Below are 25,617 nucleotides of genomic sequence, written 5' to 3' on the forward strand. Positions count from 1 at the left end.
TCTCTCCCTCTATCCCACCCCAACCTATTCCTTCCTGTCCCCAGTTAACCCGCAAGGGACATTATTTATTATCTGTCTTACTATGCCATTAGTACCCATTGATATCCTCAGTATGACATTTGACAATTTATGAAGAAGAATGCTTATATTATGTTCCCCAGTTCCCATTTTTGAAAATAAGTTTAAAAAAATTCTAGAAACTAGTAAACAGCCATCTTCCATTTTTCTAACATCAAAGTCAGATTGTGGACTCGATGAGTACCGGAACTTGCCCATATAATACGATGATGGCATGTAAGATATATCCCCATAACAAAACACCAGTGTATAGATATATCTGATGTATAAAATCTATCCAACCTTTAAAACACTTGTGACAGCTAAACCTGGTTAATCAACTTGACATATCTAGAACAGAGAAACCTCAGTTGAAGAATGGTCAGATTGACCGGTGGGCATGTTTATGGCATTTTTCTCTATTGCTAATGATGCAGGAGGGCCTGAATTACTGTGGGTGGTACCACTCTCAGGCAGGTGGGCCTAGATGGTATAAGAAAGGCAAGGCACCAAGGAACACACCTCCGTAGGCTGTGCTTCAGTTTCTGTCTCCGGGTTCTCTTGCTTGAGTTCCTGCCTTGCCTTGCCTTCATGATGGACTGTGTTAGACCTGAGGGAGAAAACATTTCCTTGGCTGTCTGATTAAAACAAGCTGTATTTAGAAGTGCACAAGGAACTGGCCAGACTGCCTCCCCCTAAGTTGGGGTTTTAGAAAGCAGTCCCTCACTGGCTTTTGAGGCCTCTTTTATGAGAAGGGTTAGGTTTGAGATTAATTGGCTAGTAATAACGTGGACAAAAGAATGGGAGACTCAGGGCTCCAGGATGCCTTTGTGGTGGATAAGTTGCTGTGGGATAATGCTCCTGTACACTGGAAAGATTTGTCACTCGTATTAGTTTAATAAAACACTGACTAGACAGTAGCCAGGCAGCAAGTATGCACAGGGCAACCAGACTAAGAGAATTCTAGGAAGAGAAAAGGCAGAGAGTCAGTCCCCAGCCAGATGCAGAGGAAAAAGATGAGAAAGCCTCACTGAGAAAAGGTACCAAGCCATGTGGCTAAACACGGATAAGAATTATGGGTGAATTAATTTAAGTCATAAGAGCTAGTTAGTAATAAACCTGAGCATTAGGCCAAACAGTTGATGATTAACATAAGCCTCTGTGTGTTTATTTGGGACTGAATGGCTGCGGGACTGGGTGGGACAGAAACTTTTCTCTACAATAAGTGCAAGAATATATCATGTAGAAGAATATATATCATGTACAATAATATATCATGTACAATAAGTGCGAGAATATTTCATGTAGAAGGAGGGTAATCACACGTGTTCATGAGTGTAGCAAAGCAAAGGGGGTGGGCATACATCATGGGGTCACAAGTTCAATACAGTGAAAAACATGGTTTGCAGGATACATTAGGCTTAGGTATGGAGAATGAATATCATGGCTAACAATGTGACTCCCGAACAACCATGTGGCTCCTGTTCTGGTTTCACAGAAGCTGTCAGATGAAGTAAACGCTTTCCTCACCACGTTGCTTTTGATCGTGGCATTTATAAACAGCAATTGAAAACTAGAGCAACAGCCAATCTAAAGATAGAAATATACCCAAGTCAAACCTGATTATTTTCTGCAATGAAGTGGGGCTGTCGAAGCTCCTGTGGTTTGGGGCTCACCTCCTTCCTCAGCACTCAGCACATGAAGCCTGCAGAGGAAGACAGGACTCTCACAAGCGCAGAAGACCATGGGTCTTTTGGCTCCAGTTCCAGCCTTGTTTACCTCAGTGACATTTCTTGACTGAACTTGACAAGATGAACTGACTTCTCTCCTCCTTCCCCATTGCTCTGTTTCCAGTCACTTTAAGTTAAATCATGGAACCTGATCATTTTCTGCCCATTATCCTTTTCTTCCCCGTGGCTTGTCTTCAAGGTCTAAAATTAGCTTGGACATCACTGGCCAGCCATGAGCGGGTTGGGGGTGGGGTGGTGTTATAGTCGCCTCGCGGCCACGGTCTTCCCAGTACTGCAGGACATCAGTGTCGGTTAGGTTATTTTAGAACTGAAAGAAAAGAAAAAGAAAAACTGAGACTCGTGGCTGACCTAACTCTGAAGGGAAACCAAATCCCGAAGCAGATAACTGGAGAGTCTTCTCCAGTCTGAGACAGAGCGGGTAGGAAGGGGCTTGCTTGTCTTCTCAAGTTCCACCCAGACGAAGCTTGGGAGCAAGAGAACACATGACTATCGGAGGCTCCAAGCCTGTGGAGAGAGCCACCTCTTTTCACCGAACCCAGGGAACTTTTTAACCAGGCTTCCTGGCTATTTTAAAACCCTGGTGCTTCAGGCTGTTTCCTGTGGCTGCAAACCCCAGGAGAATAAGATAGACAGGGCTCAGAGCTCAGCTGTAGTGGCAAAGTAAGTAACTGAAGAGGAAGGAGAAAGGAGAGCAGGGAATGAGCCCAGCAAGATGCCCACAAACTTCACATTAAAACACGAGTTTAATCTAGGTTCTTATCTTTCTGAAGCCTCACAGGCTTTCCTAGATTCAGAAGTTCCAAGCAGTTTATTTAGCTGCAGATTTAAGCTCAGAGATGATGTCATGATGAAATGAATTGTGGGAAAGCTACCTGGGGTGGCATAGGTGAGCCGGATGAAATCCCCTCCCACAGGCACTGGTATAAATTCAGCTTTCAGTAAAGTCGCCTTGGTGTAATAAAAATTGGTTAATGTCCTTCAGTGAGAGTTTGTGATTATGCCCTAAGGATGTAGCAATCTGTTCTGCTGACCTCTGAAACACCTGAGACCTGAGATTTAGTGAAAGGTTAACAGGTCTATACTGGTTCCTAACTTCTTTATTGTGCTTAGTCACCTCCTGAACTTGGACCGTGGGGTGTCGACTTTAATCTAATGTTCAAGCTGGATTGAACTGTCTCTGATCCTTTGGGTCACTTATTTCCCCGCCCTAATGGGGAGAGCTTCGAAGTCAGAATGGCTGCCTCCGGGGCAATGAATGGCTCCAGATATGACCTGGCTGTAGAGACGGTTCAGGAGGCTAAGGGCACTAGCTGTGCTCACAGAAGACTTGGGTTTCATTGCCAGCACCCATGGGGCAGTGCGCAGCTGGTCTGTAGCTCCAGTCTCAGGGAATTCAACAAGGCCTTCTCCAGCCTCAGGCACACACATGTTACACATTACATAAATGTGGGTGAAATATTATACACATAAAGTAAAAATAAATATAAAAGATGAGAAAGAAAAATACAATCATCTTCATTTTTAATATTTATAAGTATGTGTGCATGCATGAGTATGTACCTCTGTGTACATTTGGAGGTCAAAGGACAACCTATGGACGGACGCCTTCTCTCCTTCTGTCCTGTGGGCTTCCGGGATTGAACTGAGGTGGTCCGGCTGGTTGGCAAGTGCCTTTCCTGGATAGCCATCTTACTGGCCCCTACTCATTCTTCTTGAAGTGACAAGTATTATTCAAAATTATACTGTAAATAATCACAGACATTTCTGGAAGGAGCCTTGTGGCGTTTCAGGTGAGGCATAAGATACCACTGCAACCAAGTACCAACTACTATATCTATGGCTTCGCTAGCCAAACCTAGTGAGCTGAAAAGTCAAGGAACGGCCAGGCGATTGCAGATGTGGCTGTGGCTGTAATCTCTGAAGGGGTAGAATTGAGGTACGTGCCAGAACAAAGGTGACGTCATCGTCTGGCTAAATCAGGAGGCTAGACCGTGAGAATGGTTACCCCAGTTCAGACAAGCACAGTGAGACAATGATGTCTTCATTTCCCCTTCCCTACAGTCAAGTTCATTTAGTGTGTGCAATGTCGGTCTAGAGGGCTACGAAACTTGAAGTACAAAGTAGAGAAATTGTTTTCCTCTTCGGAAAGATTTTTTTTCTGTATCGAGGAAGTGATGTGTTCCAAAGTGGTGGAGGCTGTGGACTCCCAGACCCTGAATTTCTTGTAAACAACTTATTAGACTTACAGATGCTCTGAGCAAAACAACTTGTTTTCTTGTGTTTGCAGCTGCTCTGAGCACAAGACCCTCAGGAGTTCCTGATGGCAGAGGAGTGGTTTCTGGTGGGTTTGGATGGGGCACGGCTATCAGTTAAGGATCGCTATATAAGGTGCCCCTGCCCACAATAAAGGAGGCATTCTTGTTTCAAGGGTGACCAGTGTCTCTCTGTCTCTGTGTGTTTAAATCTCCAGGCCCTTGCCCGAGACTCACTAACCGTCTCGTAGTGCAAGCACCGCACCACAGGCATAGGTCTGTAGTGCATGTAGTACAGGCAGAGAGTACACCAAACATCTGGATGGACACCAGAAAGGCCCTGAAGGAAAGAGCGTAAGTGTTGGAGTCCTGTACAGCTGCATCACAGGAGGCAACAACTAGTTCCTGGAGCAACTAGAGACTGTCACCGTCCTCAGGGTTTGCCCACAGCTCCTTTTCATTCCCTAGGTCCCTGATGCATGTGACACAGAACCAGGAAGGATCTGAATCACATTGCTTCCAGCTGCTGTGGGAAATCAAGCCATCAGTGACCCTGGCCTTGTCTTCTAAAATAGTGTATTCTGAAGTCAGTGACAAGAGCCACTTTGAAGGGTGATGGCCTGGCATCCCTGGTTTAAACAACAGGATAGAAACGTGCACACTCACTTGGTTCGTCATTTCCTTATCTTTTAGTTGAGTTTCTTTATTGCATTTATTTGTTAATTGTGCATGTGTGTGCATACACACAAGTCTACCCAGATGAGCGAATAACTTTCGTTTTTTGTTTTTTTGGGGGTTTTTTTTTGTTGTTGTTTTTCGTTTGTTTGTTTTTGAGACAGGGTTTCTCTAGCTTTGGAGCCTGTCCTGGAAGTAGCTCTGTAGACCAGGCTGGCCTCAAACTCACAGATATCTGCCTGTCTCTATGAGTGCTGGGATTAAAAGGCATGCGCCATCACCGCCTGGCCAAAAATAACTTTCAAGAGTCAATTTTCTCCTACTACTACGTAGGTCCCAGGCACTGAATGCCAGTCGTCAGGTTTGGCAGCAAGCGCCTTCACCGGCTGAGTCACCTCACCAGCCCTTGATATTTTTTTCTTAAGTTGGGAATGAACCAGTGCTAAATGAGTGGTCTACCAATGAGCTACATTGGGGATCCTCTCTGTGTTTTTAATCAAAATGTGTATGTCTGTGAGTGTGTGTGTGTGTGGGGGGGGTCAGATGAAAGTACAAAGTATGAAAACTTAAATTATGAATATTATCATGTTGCCTCTATAATTAAGACACATTGGAAAAGCAGGGATGTTTAGTGCGACATATTTACAGGGACCAAATCTATCTCTCACAAACCAACATTGCCTGGAATCCCTCACTAAAGTGAGCAGGGAAACTGGGACATGAAAGTGTAAGCGTTCAGTCTGTATCTATCTGATTGCTGTGTGCAAAAGATGTGGAGAGTGATAGACAGATGAGGACACAAGTGTGCAAGTCCCTAGAGACGCCCTTTCACACATATGCCGCCGGCTAACCTACGATATATCGCACTCATCAGTGGATTCTAGCATGTAACACACTTGGCTGAGGCTCAAGGAGGAGGTGTATGGGAGGAGGAAGATTTCAAACGAAAGTTAGCAACGATGTCATTTTCTGGAAGTATGGGTGTTAGGGGATCTCCCCCGACCTCTGCTGTGTGTGTGTGTGTGTGTGTGTGTGTGTGTTTCCTGTTCAGTGTGGTATGCTGCTCTTTCCCCTGCCTCAACTTCATTTGGTAAAGAATTCTTTTATACATTATCTAAAGTTTATTCTTATGTTTGACCTACGGTGATAAAAAAATCGTTCCTCCCCCCCCTATGCTCAAAGACACACCCTTTAAACTGTTTACAAATCTGAACTGGGAGTAGTGTCTCCGGCTTGGAGTCCCAGCTCTTGGTGACAGAGGAGGAACTAAACCAAACTCCACCGAGATTAACATGTGAAAGAAGTCGGTTTGTGGAGGAAGACCGAAGACCTGTCAGCGTGTGAATAGCGCATGCGTAGAAACAAAACTCTCAAACTACAACCCAGAGAAGGTGGGGTCTGAAAATGACCATTTGCTGTCAGGATTCTTTCCTCAGCTCCCTAACCCACATCTATCCTTGGGTGAGCAATCCCTTTTTCTGTTTTACCCACCCTGCGCCTAACTTAAAAGGTAATATTCCCCCGCCCGCCACTCCGTGCGCCTCCGCTGTTCCCTCCTCCCCGCCACTGCCCGCGTTTTCACTTGAGCTGTATTATAACCTGCACTGTCCTCTTCTTTTAAACGCTAGCGAAGTAGTCCTGGTGTTTCTTTCCGAGTCTTTTTGTTTTGTTTTGTTGTTTTTGGAGTCCGGGCGAGGCGCGGCGGGCGGTGGGGGGGGGGGGGTTGCAGCCCTCACTATCCTGGAACTCACTCTGTAGACCAGGCTGGCCTCAAGCTCGCAGAGATCCGTCTCCTGAGTGCTGAATTAAAAGCATGTGCCACCACCGTCCGGCTCAGAGTCCATTTCTAAATTCTTGTATGAGTGAGACTAAGAACCTTAAAAGGGAGCCCCAGTTTCCCTAGTAAAACTGAAGAGTCCCAGGAGGAAAAAAAACCAACTGAGGTCTGTCATTAGAAGTCAGCCTGGACAATAAGTAAAATAACTAAAGCTTCAGGACCTGAAAGTCTTTACGCCTGTACTATTTAAAATTGACTTGGCTCCTCCCCCTTCTCTGAGCATCAGAACATTCCGCCCTTATCCTGTGCAGGGAAAACACAGACAAACTTGACATTTAGTAACGTTAGCTTCCATGGAATTTGACAGTGATGGGAAGCTGTTGGTTCTAAACGTTTTCCTGTTTGTTTGTTTGTTTGTTTTGTTTTGTTTTTAAACATTTAGCCTTTATTCCGAATGTCCAGGAGCTTCCTGGGAGTTAGATGGTGAGGTCTGCATAGTAGTTAATATGCCTTTTTAAGGACCTTCTCTAGCAGCACAGAAAATTAAGCCCCAGAAAGAATTTGGCTCAACAGTCAGTCGTCCTCTGCCTTGCTTTAAAGCACACCCAGCCAGAGAGGAAAGGGGCGGGGAGTAAGGGTGGGAAAAGGCTGGGTTAAGCAATTTATTGTCAAGCATGACTTTTTTTTTTTTTTAATTGACAGAGTCTCTCTCCAGGCAGTGTTCACATGCTCAGAACTTTAGCTGGGCAGAGCTGGTTAAGCAAACAAACCCAGTCATTTGAATGCAATGATTAACAGGAAGCCGGGGAAGCAGGCACAGTTACCACCAGCCGTCCACTGGGAGAAGAGGCTTGGCTCAGCGCTCCAGAGCGATGTATCGCCGGAAGGTCACCAATAGTGATTTCCCTGTGGGGACGCGTAGGGTCCCTGACCCCAGTATTCTCCCTGGGGTGGGGCATTTTTGTGTAGTAATTAATTGGATTTTTGTGTAGTAGTTGGTTGTAAGTTGGTTGGAGGCTGGGCAACGGAGCTGCTAAGGAAGTCTGTCAACAAAAAATGAAATTATAAGCAAGCTAAGAAGAGGGAAGAGGAGAGGAGAAAGGACCAAGAAGACATTACACGCTGCTCATTAGAGCCACATCCAGGAGGGACCATGTCTGGACTTGGAGAAAATGTAAGTTAAAAGACACGCCTCTCCAATCCCGTCTGTAAAGACATTTTGCTCGTTTCCTGGCTTTAGACGATGGGCTCCTGGAACTACCGGCGTCTTTTTAGTCTGTCTGTTTTTGTGGCCTTGATGTTTGTATTTATTTACAACAGCAAATTGTGGGAGAACAATCACTTCCCAAGGGTGATTCCCAATGCTTCTGTCTTAGCAGAAGTCTGTTTTCAGATAGTGAGTGAGGAGAATTTTTACCCAGCATACAGCCCGAGGACAACGACCCTGGAAAACTTCACCTGTTCCCAGTACAGGGTTCAAAACCACTACATAACAGAAACTCTCTCCGAAGAAGAAGCTGGCTTTCCTTTGGCTTTCATAATGACTGTCCACAAAGATTTTGACACCTTTGAAAGGCTCTTCAGGGCGATTTACATGCCCCAGAACGTCTACTGTGTGCACGTGGATAAGAAGGCGTCAGAGACTTTTAAAGATGCCGTCCAGCAGTTACTAAGCTGCTTCCCCAATGCCTTCCTGGCCTCTAAGACAGAGGCCGTGGTTTATGCTGGCTTCTCCCGGCTCCAGGCAGACCTGAACTGCATGGAAGATCTGGTGGCTTCTGAGGTCCCCTGGAAGTTTGTCCTCAACACCTGTGGGCAGGACTTCCCCCTGAAAACCAACAGGGAAATAGTTCAGTACCTGAAAGGGTTTATTGGGAAGAATCTCACCCCAGGGGTGCTACCTCCTGCTCATGCCATCGGTAGGACCAAGTACATCCACCAGGAACAATTAAATGCTAAAAATCCCTACGTGCGCTTTACACCAAAATTAAAAACTCCTGCTCCTCACAATATGACTATTTATTTTGGCACTGCCTATGTGGCTCTCACCCGTGAGTTTGCTAACTTTGTCCTCAAAGATCAGCGTTCACTGAACTTACTCTCCTGGTCCAAGGACACCTACAGTCCCGACGAGCATTTCTGGGTGACACTCAATAGGATTCCCGGTATGTATATTCTGTTTCCTCTCACCTTCCTCTCAATGGTGTTATTTATTTATAGTTCAGTTTGCTGTGTTTAGCCCAGGCTGGCCTGGGACTCATGAACTGTCATGACTTCCTGAGTATCTGGGCAATTTTGGTTATAAGTCATTGTATGTATCTGTCTTCATGATCAATCATTGCTGAATAAGCTTCTCAAAAGATGGTAGAAACAAACAACAAAGCAAAACAAAAAGCATGGAGGAGGTAGAATTTCAAGACTGGGTTTCTCTGTGCAGCTCTGGCTGTCCTCGGAACTCACTCCACAGAATTGGCTGGCTGACCTTGAGTTCAGAAATCCACCTGCTAGGATCAAAGGCAGGTGTGCCACGGGGCCCAGAGGTAAATAATTTAAAATAACAAACCTGACAGTTTTCAAATGTTTTTGAGCATGGACGATTTGTAATTTTTTAATTCCTAATTTTATTTGCAAATCGTGATGTTACACATTGATACGAACGAACACTGTGAGATGAACCACAAGCTGCTTGGGATATCTTGCTTGCCTGTCGTTCGTGCGGGGAGGACATGACTCTTGGAGGCTGCTGTCTTAGTTGGTGTCCAGTCATCAGTAGTTACCCTGCTACGCTGCCTTGTCTAGCCTATTCCTCTGTCGGGGATTCCGTACCCTTTGACCAGCAACTCTCTATTATTCCCTTCCTACAGCCATCATTCTGCTCTCCTGTCAATTTCTTTTTTTTTCCTTTAGGGTCCACATATCTGTAAAATCATATAGTATTTTGTCTTTCAGTTTCTGACTTTGATCAGTTTGCATAATATTTTCCTAGCATAAAGGTTTTTCCCCATGAAGTTACAAATGACTGGATTCCCCATTCAAAAGATTTTCTGTCCCATTTCATTCACACACACACACACACACACACACACACACACACACACATCATTGCTGTTAATGTAAATAAAAAATTCTTTACAGGCGTTCTTCTCACAGGCTGGAAGATACGACTCAAGCCTGTTTTATAAATGAACAAATGGACTAGCAGAGCCAAGGTGCAAACTTGATTGCATGGTTTGGTTTTGCCGACCTCCCCAGCCCTGGGCCCGTAGACCCATCCTAGATGTGTATTTTCTCTTGACACAGGCAGGAGATTGAGCAAATACTTAACTACTCAAAAGGAAAAAATTAAAATTACTTCCTATTTTAGTAACAGCACGCTGAGGCAGCCAGAGGGTACGCGTGTCATTAATCTCAGCATTTAGGAAACAAAGGTCATCTGAGGTCTGTAAATTCGAGGACAGCCTGGTTTACATAATGAGTACCTGGCCAACCAGGACTACATTGAGATGGTGGGGGGGGGGAGAGAAAGAGAAAGAAAGGCATTATAGTGTTGGAGAGATGTCTCAACAATTAAGAGCTTGTACTACTCCTTTTTAATTTAAATGTTTAAATAACATTTTTTCATTTATTTTACATACTGGCAGAAGTTTCACCTCCTCCTCCCAGTGCCCCCCACTCCCACCCCCACCCCTACTCCTCCACACCTCCACTCCCAAAACCCTCCCCTTCCACTCCTCCATCTCCATTCAGTAAATGGCAGGTCTTCCGTGGGTTCAAGTTGAGGCAGGACTGAGTTCCTGCCCTTGCCTCAAGACTGGGAAAGGCAAAATCCAGCACGGGGAACAGGTTCCCAAAAGCCAGCCAAGCATCAGGGACAGGTCCTTATCTCACTGCTAGGAGTCCCACAAAGAGACATGGACTCTGAGCTTGTACTACTCTTGCAGAGGACCCAAGTTGAGACCCCAGCACCCACATCAGGCAGCTCACATCTACCTATAACTGAAGCTCCAGTTGATCTGATGCCCTCTTCTGGTACCCAAGAACACCTTAGTCTCATGCAGCGACCCACAGAGAACACACCCACACATACAATAGAGTGAAAACAAAATAGCTTGTTTGAAAAAAGAATAAATTAAGATTAAATAATATAAAAACAATTTGAACAGTGACTTGAATATTTTTACCCCCGTTACCTCATGGTTAAATTCCCATCCTTTTAAATGGGAAGTAACTTGATCACCATGGTCTATGATGCCAGCATTTGGGAGATGGAAGGCTCAGGAATTCAAGGTCATTCTGAGTGACAAGGGGAGTTCAAGGCCAGGCTAGGCTACTTGAGTGCCAGCCTCTAAAACCTGAAACTTAAAAGACAAAGTGGGAGAGGGGATCAGGGGGCTGGAGAGATGGCTCAGCAGTTAAGGGTACTGGCTGCTCTTTCAGAAGTCCAGAGTTCAATTCCCAGCAACCACATGGTGGTTCACAACCATCTATAATGAGATCTGGTGATCTGGTACCCACTTCTGGCCTGCAGGCAGAACAGCATAGAAAATAAATTAACCTTTAAAAAGTGGGAGAAAGAGATAACCTTTCTTTATTTCTCTTCTTTTCTATCCATTCGTTCTCATTCTCTCTCTCTCTCTCTCTCTCTCTCTCTCTCTCTCTCTCTCTCTCGTTCCTTCTTGGAATTGAATTAGAAACATAAATGACCCCAAGGAGTTCCAGATCACTGCCTTAACAGAAACAAAGACATTTCAAAACTGTTAGATCATATACTCATCTCTCAGTAGTGAAGACACAGTGATAAGCCACAGTCTCCTAAACTTCATCTTTTAAAGCTGATTTTTGTTTGTTTGTTTGTTTGTTTGTTTTTCAAGACAAGGTTTCTCCTTGTAGCCCTGGCTATCCTAAAACTCACTTAGTAGACCAGGCTGGCCTTAAACTCAGAAATCTGGCAGCCTATGCCTCCCGAGTGCTGGGGTTAAAGGCGTGTGTCACCACCGCCCAACTAAATCTTTTCTATTTTCTATTGTCTATCAGTTGCTCCTGAATTAACTCTACCTTCCTTGACAAAAGTTCCAAATTATTTGAGTGATCTCAAGTTCCTTATGGTGATTTCAGTCAGTGCTGTTTGAACTCAACCCTAAATAACAGTTCATGAAGAGCAGCTAGAGGTGGACTTGGTGGTACACATCTTTAATCCCAGTGCTCAGGAGGCAGAGGCAGTTGGATTACTGTGAGGCCAACCTAATCTACATAGTGAGAACTTGTCTCTGTGGGTAAATGTAGCTACCATCAAGGTTCTGGTCAGATTAGAGTTTTTTTTTTTAGTTTGGAAATTCAACACATATTAAGAATGTTACTATCACCTGGAGCTTAAGAAGACTGCCCCTCTGAGGTTGGAATGAGTGGGCAGAACTCCCCTGTTGGGTTATGAATCATTGAGAAGGCTTGTTTTAGATCTTTGCCCACAAAGCTTCCTAGATATAGGAAGTGTTCAAAGTCTGAATTTCTCAGAACAGGAAGCAGGCAATGTACTGGGTTAAAAGACTCAGGCTTCAAAGACAGGTTGGAACCCCTAAATATATTTCTCCCCCTTTCTCTCTCTTTTCTCTTCCCTCCCTCCCTCCCTCCCTCCCTCCCTCCCTCCCTCCCTCCCTCCCTCCCTCCCTCTCTCTGGTTTGTCGGAACAGGGTTTTGCATGTAGTCCAGGCTAGCCTCAACCTCTAAGCAGTCTTCCTGCCTCAGTGTCCTCAGCACTGATGGAGGTGTACCTTTGTGCCCAGCCCTCCCTACTTTCAGTGACCAGAATAGGAAAGGTGAAATCCCCACTTCTTCCTCCCACGGTACTTAGACTGTGACATGGGTTCAGGCACACCACCAAACTCTAAAGCATTGTTCCTGGGAGAACAGCCAAGCATTAAAAAAACACCTCATTTCTGGTTTTCTCAGAAAGGACTAAGATAAACAAAAAAAGTACTGTCTGGAAAAAACCTGAAGTTTCTTAATGAAAAACCTTGTCACTAAAGGAAGAACAATCGCTGCAGTGTGGGAAAAAGAATCTGGGGTCAGGTAGACAGAAGATGGTAGAAGCAGAGACGCTGGGAACACAGTGGGCAGCCGTGTGACCCAAACCTAAGCAAGGGGGGTAACAGGCTGAGGAATGTTGTGGGGGAACCCCCTATGTTGGACACATATATGGCCCGGAGACTCTTCCATCCCAACTTGAGAGTCCATAGTTGTTACCGGCTGGTTGAACAGAAACTATTGGCAACATCCTGCTTCTCTGCATGATCCATGCTTTGGACCTGGACTTCTATTTGAACTCTCGTGGGCAGTGGTATCAGCAAAGAAAGGGAAACCAAAGACGCCAATTCAACTTTGCACAGCCCCTGGGTTAAGTAGGTAGACCTTCCTTCCTTGCTGCAGAACAGAGTCTGGTCTTGCCAACTCTTATCCTACTTAAGGGAGGCCTGTAGATAGGTCTGGATCAAGAGAGTAGAGGTGAACCAAAGATCTAGGTATTTGTCTTGTTCAACTGTTAGTCTGCCAATGTGGGAAACGGCAGCATTTTTGTGGCAAGGGCTCTTCTAGTGATGGGTGCAGCTTTGGGCAAGAGGATAAATTATTATTGTTAGGAATATTTCCTAATGCGAGCTCTCTGCTGACTCAAAAATCCTAATCAAGCCAAATCACAACAAGCCAAATTAGGAAATATCCAGGTTTAATGGGATTCGTGTGGTCCCGAGGGGGAACCGGAAGGTCGCAAATGCGACCACCACCAGGAGAAAGGAAAAGAGACCACGTGTTCCTCTTTGGGGAGTTTGTTTAAATACTTTGTGTGTGGGAGTGGGGGGGGTGGTGGTCAGGACCTGGCATCCTGGAATTTGGAGTCCAGACTAATACAACTCTCAAGCCTGGGATAGATGCGAGGGGCTGGGGTCTACGCTCCCAGCTTAACATTTATGTTGGTCATAGTGATCAGAGATTTATAATGAAGATTCTCAGTGATGGCAAAGACAGAGGAAAAGATGTCACAACTGGAAAGGACCAGGGCAAGTGAGTCTAAAGGGCGTAGCCCTTTGGCCGTGGATAGCTATGAGTGTGGCCCAGCGCGTTTGTAGATGACGAGGTCATGCATGTCATGATGTCAAAAGATTGAACACTGTTGAACTGGAGTAGACAAAAAGAATATTCAATTTGAATAGGGCTTGAAGAATCTTAAAGATTTGTTGTTTGAGGAGTCAGAGGCTAGAAGATCAGGAGTTCAAGGCCAGTCTTTGCTATACAGCAAGTTCAAGGCCTATATGAGACTCCAGTTCAAAAATAAAAGTCTGGAGTAGGAGTATGTCTAGGTTTATAAAGTATTTACCATGCAAGCATGAGGACCCGAGCTTGGTCCCTGCCAGCTACATAAAAAAGCTAGGCATGGCTGTGCACACCCAGAATTTCACTGCTTGGGGTTTTCTGGCTGGTTTAGCCAGCCTAGCCAAACCAGGAACTCAAGGTTCAGGCAGAGACCCTGTCTCAAAAAAATAAGGCTCAACTAGCAATTGAAGAAGACAGCATTGACTTCTGGCCTCTACACGCATGTGCTTACGCATGCACACAAACATGTGAGCATAGAAACACACAGTTTGACCAGGCGGTGGTGGCGCACGCCTTTACTGCCAGTACTTGGGAGGCAGTGACAGGTGGATTTCTGAATATGAGACCAGCCTGATCTACAGAGCGAGTTCTAGGACAGGCTCTAAAGCTAACAGAGAAACCCTGTCTCAAACAACAGAAAAAAAACAACAACAAAAAGAAATACACAAATTTTTAAAATTTAGATTAGAATAAATTAAGATTCTCTAATAAATGAAAAATGGAACCAGCCCCAGTTTGGGAAGAAGAATCCAGGATAACAGAGTCTTGAAGCTCGCTTTCATGAAGAACGAGAACACTGCCCAGGAAAAGTGAATGCTGACCACTTGTCTACTTTTAAAGTTCACAGGAGCCACACTAACCCAAACAAAAGGAAACTGAGAAGTTGATATAAATAACATCATAAAGTGTGTTAGTAACATAAATAAGTGTATGAACCAGAAATATCACTTCTCCATGTGGCCAGTGGGTGGGGACTGTCACAGACGGATCACGCTGTCTACATACCAGTTCTCTCTCTCTTTTTTTTTTTGGTTTTTTGAGACAGGGTTCCCTATACCAGTTCTTGCTGCCATGAAGGAACAGTCAGTTTGTCTCTCTCTGCTTGTCTGGTTTTGCCGATTTTCCTCGAATTCCAGAGTTCGTCCCTACTGGGGCAATGCACTAACCTGTGACTCTGAATCTCTTCCCTTCCCTCTAGTGTATGTCTGATTCCATGCCCAGCCATCTCTGAATGCCACCTGCTTTAGATCCTGTAGCAGGAGTGTAGCGAGATGGACGTTAACTTCCTTGCATGCAGCTACCTAAACCTATGTTCCAAGTGGGGCATCTCCTATAAGCCACGTGGTGGTGTCCTGTGCTTTACAAGGAGGAAGCAAAAACATAAACATGGCTACCCGCACACACAACCTTTGAGAAGCTCTTTCCTTGTGTCTACTCAGGTAGACGGGATACCTGATTAGCAGACAGGGAATTCACACCAGGTTTTAGGGCATTACCAAATAAGCTTTGGTCACCATTGTGAAATGGGAATCCCTGAAAACGAAACAGGAGCCATGTTGTTATACACTGTTATTAAACCTCCCTACAAGAGTAAGTTTCTGTTTCCTAAGCCTAATGTATCCAGCAAAGCATGTTTTCCAACCTACACTAAACTTGTGACCCCGTGATGTATGCCCCCCAATTTGTCTTGCTGAACTCTTGAACTCTGAGACATGACTGCCCTTTTGCCCTACTAAAGTGTGTCTTCCCAGGCACCTTGATGACTCTGCTTCCCTGAGATGTATTCCTGTCCTTACCTACCGCACAGACAGCCTTGAGCCCTGAGTACCCGACTCTTCTGTCCGCTTATCTCGACAGCTGATTTCTATCAACCCTAACCCTTCCTCATAAAAGGGACCTAAAAAATAACAAAAACAAACACAAAACAAAAACCAGTAAGGGGCTCCTCCTCTCTGAAACCCTGACTGTTAGGAGAGGCAGCTGGCTGTGGAACTGTGTTTTTCCTCAGATCTAACAGCCTCCTCCACTTCTTCCAGTCCTCTCTAATCCAGTCACAAGATGCTGTTTCACTTTGAGTCCACCACACTACTGGATTGTGAGTGATTTCCACCTGCTGTTTTCCCCTGGGCGACTGCTCATCATCTAAGCTGAATGACTTCACTCCCGATTAGGAAATCATGGTGGGTTAGTTTCTTTGGTCCTGTATCCTTTAGTATTAATGGCTTCCAAACTGGTCAGTGGTTTCTACTTCCTTTGGTACAAATTAGTATTTTGAACCATAGCTTGTTTCAAATTTATGTTAAACTATGAATGAATGAATGAGAGAAGAGCCTTTAGAAACAAATCTTTATGAGAGGCAGGAGGGAAAGAAAAAGAATGCCAAAGTCTTCATCTTAGTCAGCTTTCTGCTGCTGTAACAAAAAATCTTTATTTTTATTGTTTTGTTGTTGTTTGCTTTGGGGACAGGGTCTCCCTATGCAACCCTGGCTGATCTAGAACTATGTAGACCAGGCTGGCCTGAACTCACAGCTGTCAACCTGCCCCAGCCTCCCAGGTGCTGGGATCAAAAGCACGCATCACCAAACACAGTCAAAACTGATGTCTAAACAATGATTGCACAGAATAATTGTTTTTCTGATGTCCCCTTCACACATGGACTTCATGAGCTTTGCTCATTTACCCAGTCACCCATTCTTGTCCTCTCCTCCATCTTCCCACTTGTCCTTGTTCGCCTTCTGTGGCTGCCAGACAAACACTGACCAGAATCAACTTGGGGAAGGGAATGCGTTTATTTGGCTTGCAGACTGCAGTCCACCAGCAAGGGAGCCAAGGCAGGAAACTGAAGGCAGGAACCAAAGCAGAGAGCAAAGAGGAACATTAAACGTCAATCAAGAAAATGCCCCCAAAGACTTGTTTTTGGGCCAATCTGATGGAGACATTTTCTCAGTTGATGCTCCCTCTCTGGAGCAAGATGACTCAAGTTTGTGTCCAGTTGACAAGCAACTAACCCAGCACACCATCAATCCCTCTCACTCCTTTTATACCTTCATGCCTTACATATTTGAAATACATATACACCCATGTGTGTATATGTATATATGTACATACACACACACATATATATTCATTCCCCACATGAGAGAAAACACATAATATTTGTCTTCTAGAGTGTGACATCACTTGGCATAATGATCTCCAGTTCCGTCCATTTTCCTACAAATGACACAACAGATTATCATCCATTCATCTGTTGGTAGACACCTAGGCTGACTTTGTACGTCGGCCCTGGTGAACCACACAGTAATAAACAGATGTGTGCACATCTCTGTTGTATGCTGACTTAGATTCCCTTCCTGTATGGGCCAAAGGTCATATAGCTGGATCACATGATGGTTTTAGTTTTTTGAGGAACTTCCATGCTGATTTGCATAGAGGCTGGACCTTCTCACCCTCTCCAGCAGGGGCAAAGGCTCTTCTTCACCCACGTCTTTACCAGCTTCAGCTTTCCCAATGATTGGCATTCTGACTGGGGGAAATGAAATAGCCATGTAGACTTGATTTGCATTTCCCCAGGAGCATCTATGTAAAGTAGCCAAGATTTAATTCGGCTTGCAGTTTCGGAGGTTTTAGCCCACGGTTGCTTGGCTCTGTTTTTAGATCTGAGGTGAGGCAGAGAGAGTATCATGGCCAGAGGCACACAGTGGAGCAGAGTTGTTTGGCTCGAGGTTACTGGGAAGCAAACTATAGGAGAGAATGGATCCTGGACAAATCATACCCTCCGGTGTGGGGTTCCACCTCCTGACATTTCTACAGTCTTCCAGCCTCCCATTAAACTGTGAAACCATTGATGAGGTCAGAGCCCTCATGACCCCGATCTGTTCCCGAAGGCCTGACCTATGATCATTACTGGCTGAGGGGCAAAGCCTGAAACTTGTGAACTTTTGCGAAGATGCTTCACTTCAAACTAGCACAGTGCCAAAAAGGGAAGGACTAGAGGAAGGAAGAAAGTGGCGATGGTGAGCCCGGGAAACAGACTCCTCTGTTTCTGCGTTCCGTTGCCCTTGAATCTGGGCTCAGAACCAGCACTGCTTCACCCCATAGCAAGTATGTTTCCTAAACCCTGGACATGGCAGGCTTACTGCATTTTCATTTTTAGTGCTGTCTGTTGTAACCAGTTGAGACTGGTGTGTTCCTTGAGCCCAGGTACCAGGACCTGAGATTTAAGTAGTGGAAGCATCTTGCCTCCAAAAAAAACAAGTAGACAGCAATGACAGTCAAGATTGTCCTCTTGCCTCCACAGGCATGCACACACACATACACATATACACATATGTGCACACACCTACACGCACGCATGCACACACACACACACCTGTGTACTCTCACCCACATGACACACAAAGAAAAGGAAAGAAAACATATTGAATAATACAGATTATGCTGTCCCAGGGCTGAAAAGATGGCTCAGTGATTAAGAACATATATTGTTCTCGCAGGGCAGGGGTGGGTCCCGAGTTCAATTCCCAGCATCTACATCAGGCAGCTTACAACTGCTTGTGACTCTAACTCCAGGGGAAGATACTAACCTCAGGTGCGTGCACATGTACAGACATATACAGACACACAGCTTTGGAGCCTGTCCTGGAACTAGCTCTTTTTTTTTTTTTTTTTTTTTTTTTTTTGGTTTTTTTTTTTTTTGGTTTTTTTCGAGACAGGGTTTCTCTGTGGCTTTGGAGCCTGTCCTGGAACTAGCTCTGTAGACCAGGCTGGTCTCGAACTCACAGAGATCTGCCTGCCTCTGCCTCCCGAGTGCTGGGATTAAAGGCGTGCGAACTCTTGAGCAGTTCACATCACTCTTCTAAAACTCCTGTGTAAGGTTAAGAAAAAGAAAACAAAGCCCATGCATGTCTGGTTTGGAAGGCATCAGGTGAAGTTTGTGATTAGGAGGCAGAGGGAATGTGGCCACAGGAGGTCTCAGGGATTTTGTTTTCTCCCTGGGTCACCTGTGTCTGTCTGGTCTTTACTTTCTTAAAGAAGTAACACTCTGGGACTGGTTAAAAGTCTCTCCTAAGAGCTTAGGTCACTTTAGGTTGTTGCTCCCAAGATAAATATTCTGCCCGCCCTCGTACCTGCCCTCCCTTTGTTCTGGAATGTTCTTGACCTTATTCTTCCTTCTTATCAGCTGCCCTTGGGAGCCAACCAGAGTGTCACCACTCCATTCCCTTCTCCTCCCCCAGAACCAGGCCCCACATACTTCCCTTTTGATACCTCTGTGGCATCCAGTGGATCGCAGGTCTGCCTATAGCACATTCCTCTGTCCTCTGGCAATACCAGACGTGAGGAAGTGAAGGGAAAGACTGCAAGCACAGTCTGTATTCACCTAACCTCGTCACGCAGACGGGTGCCAAGAGCTTGTGGAATGAGGAACACGACTAGGGCAGAAAAGATCCATCATTCCTCTAGACAGGCTCGCTTTCCATCCTAGGATTCAACTAATCTCAGGTGGAAAATAGGAAAGAAACAAAAACAGCATCCTGGTCTTTTTCTTCTCATTAATCCCTAAAGGCTAGGCCCTAGACAATGTGGTCTAATCGTATAAGCACTCCTAACACTGTTTTTACCTTGTGTTAGGTATTTAAAGTCATCTAGAATTGGACAGTGGTGGCTCAAGCCTTTAATCCCAGCACTCAGGAGGCAGAGGCAGGTGGATCTCTGAGTTCAAGGCCAGTCTGGTCTACAAAGTGAGTTCTAGGATGGCCAGAACTGTTACACAGAGAGACCCTGTTTTGGAAAACCCTAAATACATACATAATACATACATACATACATACATACATACATACATGTATGTCATCTAGAGCTGATTTAAAATCTACAAAGGATGTTAGGCTCTGTGCAGGCACTGTGCCATGGTATAGAAGGGACCAGAGCCTCTTCAGACCCTGGTTCCATAGAGGGGTCAGAACTAAGCCTCACAGGTACCCAGAGACTGTTGTTCTCTTACACTCGTCTCGAAAAATATTGTCTACAAACACGTTTTTCCCTTCTCTTGCATAAAGTTTATCTAATGATTTTTCAGCCCCTGACTCAAGTTTTTAAGCAGTTCTTAGGGAAGAATTCTATGCTACTGTGCCTACGCCCACGGGCTTCTTCAAAGGCCATACCCTTTGCCACCTCTGTGACACCATTCAGAAGACACTCTCGGGCGGCGCGTGGGTGATCTATGGGGTGGGGGTGACGGGTTCTCAGTCTTCAGACTGCTCAGTATAAACAACCCTCTTTATGAGTCTGAAGATTAAAGTTGTGTGGTTTTTGTTGCTGTCTAGAAAAATGAGGGAATAAAAAAAAGCATTTATGGAATTTTGCTTGAGTGATTTGGGTCCTGCAAGGCTTTGGTTTATAATATCCAGAAAATGTAGTCGAAGTGGGTTGTTTGGCTCTGACTTGGAATCTTGAGTAACTGCTGTTCCCAGATAGACCTTTATGCCAGCTTTTCCCTTAGTCCTTTGCTTAGAAAAAAAAAGCCAATTATTTTTGATGATTATTAAAATCATGAGTTATTTTGTGCTGGTGACTGAGCCCACATGAACTGCTCTGGTGAGCTACCCTCTTTACCCTCTTTATCTCGCTGCCTCTGCTCTTTCCCCACTGAGGGGGCACCACCTTGTTCCCTCTGCCCCTCCCCAAGTTCACATATCCTCCCTACAGGGCTGTGGTTTAGGACTCTGTTAGATACAGGGATTTTCTCTGTGTGAGTTTCCTTATGTTGCAAGAGAATGACCATGAATTCAAAGCTAGCCTGGTCTGCCTGGCAAGTTTCACGACAGTCAGGGTTACACAGTGTGACCCTGCCTCGAAGCGAATCAGTGCTGCTTCCAAGGGAAACCTAGCCAGGTAAGATGGTTCATGCCTGTAATCCCATTCACTGACAGCCACTTCCCACTCTAATCCTAACTTAGGATCACGTTTTCTGGAAGTTGTGTGTGAGTAGAAGCACACAGTTGGGGCTCCTTTGTGCGGTAACAATTTTACTCAGGCATGGTTTTGAGTTCATTGTTGTTGGGGCTTAAATCTGTATCTTGCTCCTCATCTGCTTTGCAGTACTGTTTCATGCAGGAGTGCAGGGCTGCAAGGATGCATGGCTGCAGGGCTGCACGAGTGCAGAGATGCAATGGTGCAGGGATACAGGGGTTCAGGGCTGCAAGGATGCAGGGCTACAGGGGTGTAAGGATGCAGGGTTGCAGGGCTGCACGAGTGCAGAGTTACAAGGGTGCAGGGATGCAGGAGTGCAGGGCTGCAGGGGTGCAGGGCTGCATGAGTGCAGAGATCAAGGGTACAGGGATGGAGGGGTGCAGGAATGTAAGGGTGCAGGGGTGCAGGGCTTTGTGCATCCCTTAGGTTACTGACAGATACTTATGCTGTTCCTGTTTTTATCTCTGAGGAATGCTGCTGTTTTGGACATTGGTGAATAACTTTTGGGGACACATGCTGTCATGTCTCCCTAGCAAATGACAGGAGTGGAGATGCTGATCCATGTTGTACCATTATGCTCAGTGTTTTCAAAATTTTGCAATGGAACCCAGGACCTCACACACAGAAGATAGGGAATCTACTGCCAAGCTTGGGGTCCCCAGATCCTAAGTTAGTCATTCTTCTGTGTCGAATGGCTGCATTTCTGCTCAGTGAGATCCACGAAGGAATGGTCATGCTGGATGGTGGCACCAACTGCAATCCCAGCTATTTTACAGACAAAAGCAGAAAGACAGAACTCAGTGCCAGCCTGGACGGCTTGGAAAGGGAGGAGGGAGAAGGGAAAAAGAGATTAACTGTCCGACGTAATATAGTTAAGGGTGAATCCAAGTTTCTGCCTGACCAGGCAATTAAACAAAAATAAATTAAAGGAAAAAAAAAACAAAGCAGGTCATTTGATGTGAACAGAGCATGTGGCTATAGGAATCAGGTGGTCTGTTCCTTCTTTTCAGGAGGTCCTGTCTCCAGTCTCTTCTGTCTGTCTGTCCCCTCTCCCAGCTCCCTGGCCTGCAGCTCTCAGCCTGTCCTAATATTCTAGGGAGTGTTTGCGACTTTTGCATTTGGTTTCTTTCATCTCACAGTCTGTCCTCTGACTACATTCTGTTGTAGGGGGAAGGCGCTGTCTGAATCTGTCTTATTGTGGAGCTGAAATCCTTTTCTGTCCAGAAGTGCTTTTAAAAATGCTAAGCTGCGTCCTGACTAGAACTGAGGCTGCTTTGCCTTTTGGCTCCGCCCAGTCCAATATGTTGGAGGTCTGGTCATTGCCTCTGAGAGCCATTCTCTCCGCCCCAGATCCAGGGTGGGGTCACAGCAGGTCTGTGTTGCCATTAAGCCAGTTGTAGCACTCTGTTCACAAACCCCATTTATATGCTCCATAGTTGGACCTCCCAAAAGAGTCAGAGTTTGTGCTAGCAGCACTGCCCCAGAAGCCGCTGTTCCAAAACTGCACTTTTGATGATGTTGTTGCTGTTACTGTTGAAACAGAAAGACCTCTCTTAAAGGAGCTGCGGTGCTCCTGCTCACCGCCAGCAAACAGAGCAAGAAGCTGAGGTAGACTCTTGGTGTGTGTGTGTCTAGAATTTCTTTTCAGATATTTTAAAGTGGATTTAGTCAACCCACATTGGTGCACCAATCTGTAGTACTTCCTATACCAACATTTTTTTTCTGTGCATTTATAGTTGGTTTGATTTTTTTTTTTTTTTGAGACAGGCTCCCAGGCTGGCCTCGAGCTCACTATGTGATTAAGGTTGGCCCTAATCTTCTGATGTTCCTGTTATATGCGTGGATAACAGATGTGTGTCCCAATACCCAGCTATGCTTTCTTATGGGTTCTTGCTGCTTTGAAGATTCTTCTGTTACTTAGCTTGTCAAATCTGGGAGAGTGTCTGACAGCATTCCACACACATTTGCATCACTTTGGATAGTCACCAATGTGTTTCTTCCCAGTTTTCTTATTAGGAATGAAACCAGCTTCCTACCATGATTGCAATTCTAACCTTCTAGGGCCACTAGGGTGGTGGTGGCATGTGCCTTTAATCTCAGTACGCAGGAGGCAGAGGGAAGTAGAGTCTGAGCCCAGCCTGGTCTACAGAGAAAATTCCAGAACAGTCAGGGCTACCCAGAGAGGAAAAATGAATTCTAATCTTTTTTTGATGTGGGATGTCCTTTTATTGTGTTACTTTTATTGGTTAATGAATAAAGCTGCTTTGGCCAATGACTTAGCAGAGCAAAATCAGGAGGGAAATCTGAAAAGAGATATAAACAGAGAGTAGGTGGAGTAAAGGAGACACCATGTAGCTGCCGAAGAAGAGAAACGCCAGAACCTTACCCGATAAGCCACAGCCTCCTAGCGATGAACAGATTAATAGAAAGGGCTTAGTTTAAGATATTAGTGCTAGGTAGGAATATGCGTAAGCCATTGACCAGTCTTGTAATTAATATGGTTTCTATGTGATTATTCGGGTCTGAGTGGCCAGAAAATGAACGAGCAGTCTCCATTTACAAAATTATGCCCACACCAGTGGTCAGATTCCAAAGGAGAGAAAGACAGGGACAACTGTGGGGACCTGGAAAGGAAAGCATGAGACAGAAGGTGTGCCTGACCTGCTCACGGAATCAGGAATCTTCAGGCCAAAGTTGCCCACAAAGATGGCTGTGTCTTCCAAAAGACACCTTGTCAAGGGCAATAGCTAACCCGGGCTTACATAGTGCCAGGCTGGTACATCATCTCAATTTTCCAGTACTCCTATCTCATTCTTCAACCTAAACCCTATCCTCATAAATCCACCTGACAGCTTTGTTTGCACAAGAAAAATTCCTGAACTTTTACCATTGCTGTAAACTACATCTCGGAGCAATTTTAAAGTGTGTGTGTGTGTGTGTGGTGCTTTTAGCAACTTTTAGGCAAGTAACTTGGCAGCCACCTAAATCCTATCCTAAAGAAACCTAATTCAGACTCCCTGCTGTGAAGCACACACCACAGGTAGAATTTTTATTCTCTCCTTGACCATCTCTCTCTTCACTTTTGTGCTTAAGACATATCTTAAAATATCTTTTAATAAACAGAGGGACCCGGGTATGCTAACTCTGCCCTCCTGGTCTGGGGTTGGGGTCAGGCTGATAATGCTCCCTGGTCTGGTTCTGTAAGGTGGCCTGAAGAAGTCTTTATCACCGTGGCTGTCATCAGCTGAGGACATCATTCTGATTCTCAAGAGAAGGTTCTTTCCGCTCCAGGGTGCAACCTTATCGTGGGGGACAGTTGCCCTCATCTGGCATGGAGATGTCTGTTTCTGGTATTCAGGGAATCTGAGGTGCCTCAGGAACAGTTCTGGACAATGATTTACATCTGTGCCTCAGCCGAAGGAAAAGAGACAGGCATGAAATGGAGGCAGAAGTGCCAGGCTGTCGTCCTGCACTGAGCTACTTGTGGGCCTGTGCGGGGGGTGGGGGGGGGGTGGGGGGGGTCGATGCTCTTCAGTTCTGTCTGTTTCAGAACAGGGTCACTCACTCATTCATTCCTGTCTGATAAATGCACATGTGTTCAGTGTGATGCGCTCTCATAATACCGCACACACCTATGAGCCGCACTCCAGTGGAAACGTTCATGTTTAACTGACATTCACCTATTTGCGTCCTTATAGAAATAGAGATATACAATATGGCAGGCACTTTTGCCTCAATATTGTGTTCGGAAGATTTCCTTTTTCTTATGACAAGCAGTTGAATTTTTTTTTTTTTTTTTTTTTTGAGACAGGATTTCTCTGTAGCTTTTTGGTTCCTGTCCTGGAACTAGCTCTTGTAGACCAGGCTGGCCTCAAATTTACAGAGATCCGCCTGCCTCTGCCTCCGGAGTGCTGGGATTAAAGGCGTGCGCCACCCAACCGCCCGGCTAAGCAGTTGAATTTTATTCAAGATTTCTCATTACCAAATACAGAGAAGGAACAGGACCTGGAAACCTTTGTGGTGGTCACAGCTGGAGGCTGAGGCAGAGTATGCTACTGGAATCTAGAGGATGGAGGACAAGATTGCTCCTAGGCATCCTACGTTGCACACAAGAGGCCCTTAAGAGGCATTTCAGCCCAGGGTATCAACAGTGCTGGGGTTAAGCAATGAATGCTTTGTGAAGTAGCTGTTAACAGACATTTGGTTGTTTTATTTTAGGTCAAGTATGAGTCACACGTTTGTATAAATGACTGAATTATATGTCATTTGATAAATAAGTATCTTTCTCCTGAATGAGTTCCTGGCATGGGGAGGCGGGACCGAGATGACTGCAGGGTTACTGTCAGCTTTTCTAAGAGGTACTAAATACCCTTCCTTCCCAGCAGGTTCTCAGTGTCTTCGTTAATGCTGGCATTCCCGCCCCCCACTCTCTCTATGTGTATGTGGTGTTCAAGCTTGTGTATGCGTGCTCACATGTGTGTGGGTACATGGGCAGGCCAGCGGCCAACACTGAAGGCTCCCCACTTTATTTGCTGAGCCAGGGTCTCTCTGAACGTGCAGCTCTAAGATGCAGCCAGTTTACCCTACTCTGGCATCGAAGACAGGCTGCCATGCCCACCAGGTTTTTGTGTGCTGGTGCCAGGGAGCTGAACTCCTGTCCTCACACTTGTGTGGTAAGCATTCTGTCCACTGAGTCACAACCTACGGCTCTCAGGCTAGCCTGCAGGACAGCTTTGAACTTGAGATCCTCCTGCCTCCATTGTCTGAGTGCTAGGATTAGAGGAATGGATTACCAGTACTTGGCTTATGTGGAGCTGGGGGTGGAACTAAGGACTTCCTGTGTACCCTACAAGTGCGCTCTAAACTGAACTCCACACCAGCCGTTTTTGGGTTTCACGCTAATTCCCCCAGTCATGCTGGTTGAGTTCTCCTTCCCAGCAGCTTGTGAAGGATGGATTACACACAAGGGTAGCCGCTGTGCATCGTAATC

General features: G+C 45.4%; 1 protein-coding gene across 2 annotated transcripts in view; it reads left to right on the plus strand.

Moving 5' to 3' along the window:
* The first annotated feature begins 6,098 nt into the window (after positions 1–6,098).
* The window catches only part of Gcnt2 (glucosaminyl (N-acetyl) transferase 2 (I blood group)), a 90,084-nt gene continuing 70,565 nt past the window's right edge, over positions 6,099–25,617 (plus strand). The window contains exons 1-2 of one of the 2 annotated variants that reach the window (XM_057787576.1): positions 6,099–6,126; positions 7,215–8,677. In XM_057787576.1, coding sequence (XP_057643559.1) covers positions 7,756–8,677 — 922 coding nt within the window. In that variant the 5' untranslated portion in view covers positions 6,099–6,126; positions 7,215–7,755. The other variant, XM_057787575.1, reaches the window with a different exon arrangement.

The sequence above is a fragment of the Chionomys nivalis genome, chromosome 13, assembly GCF_950005125.1.
Source record: "Chionomys nivalis chromosome 13, mChiNiv1.1, whole genome shotgun sequence".
Lineage (NCBI taxonomy): Eukaryota > Metazoa > Chordata > Mammalia > Rodentia > Cricetidae > Chionomys > Chionomys nivalis.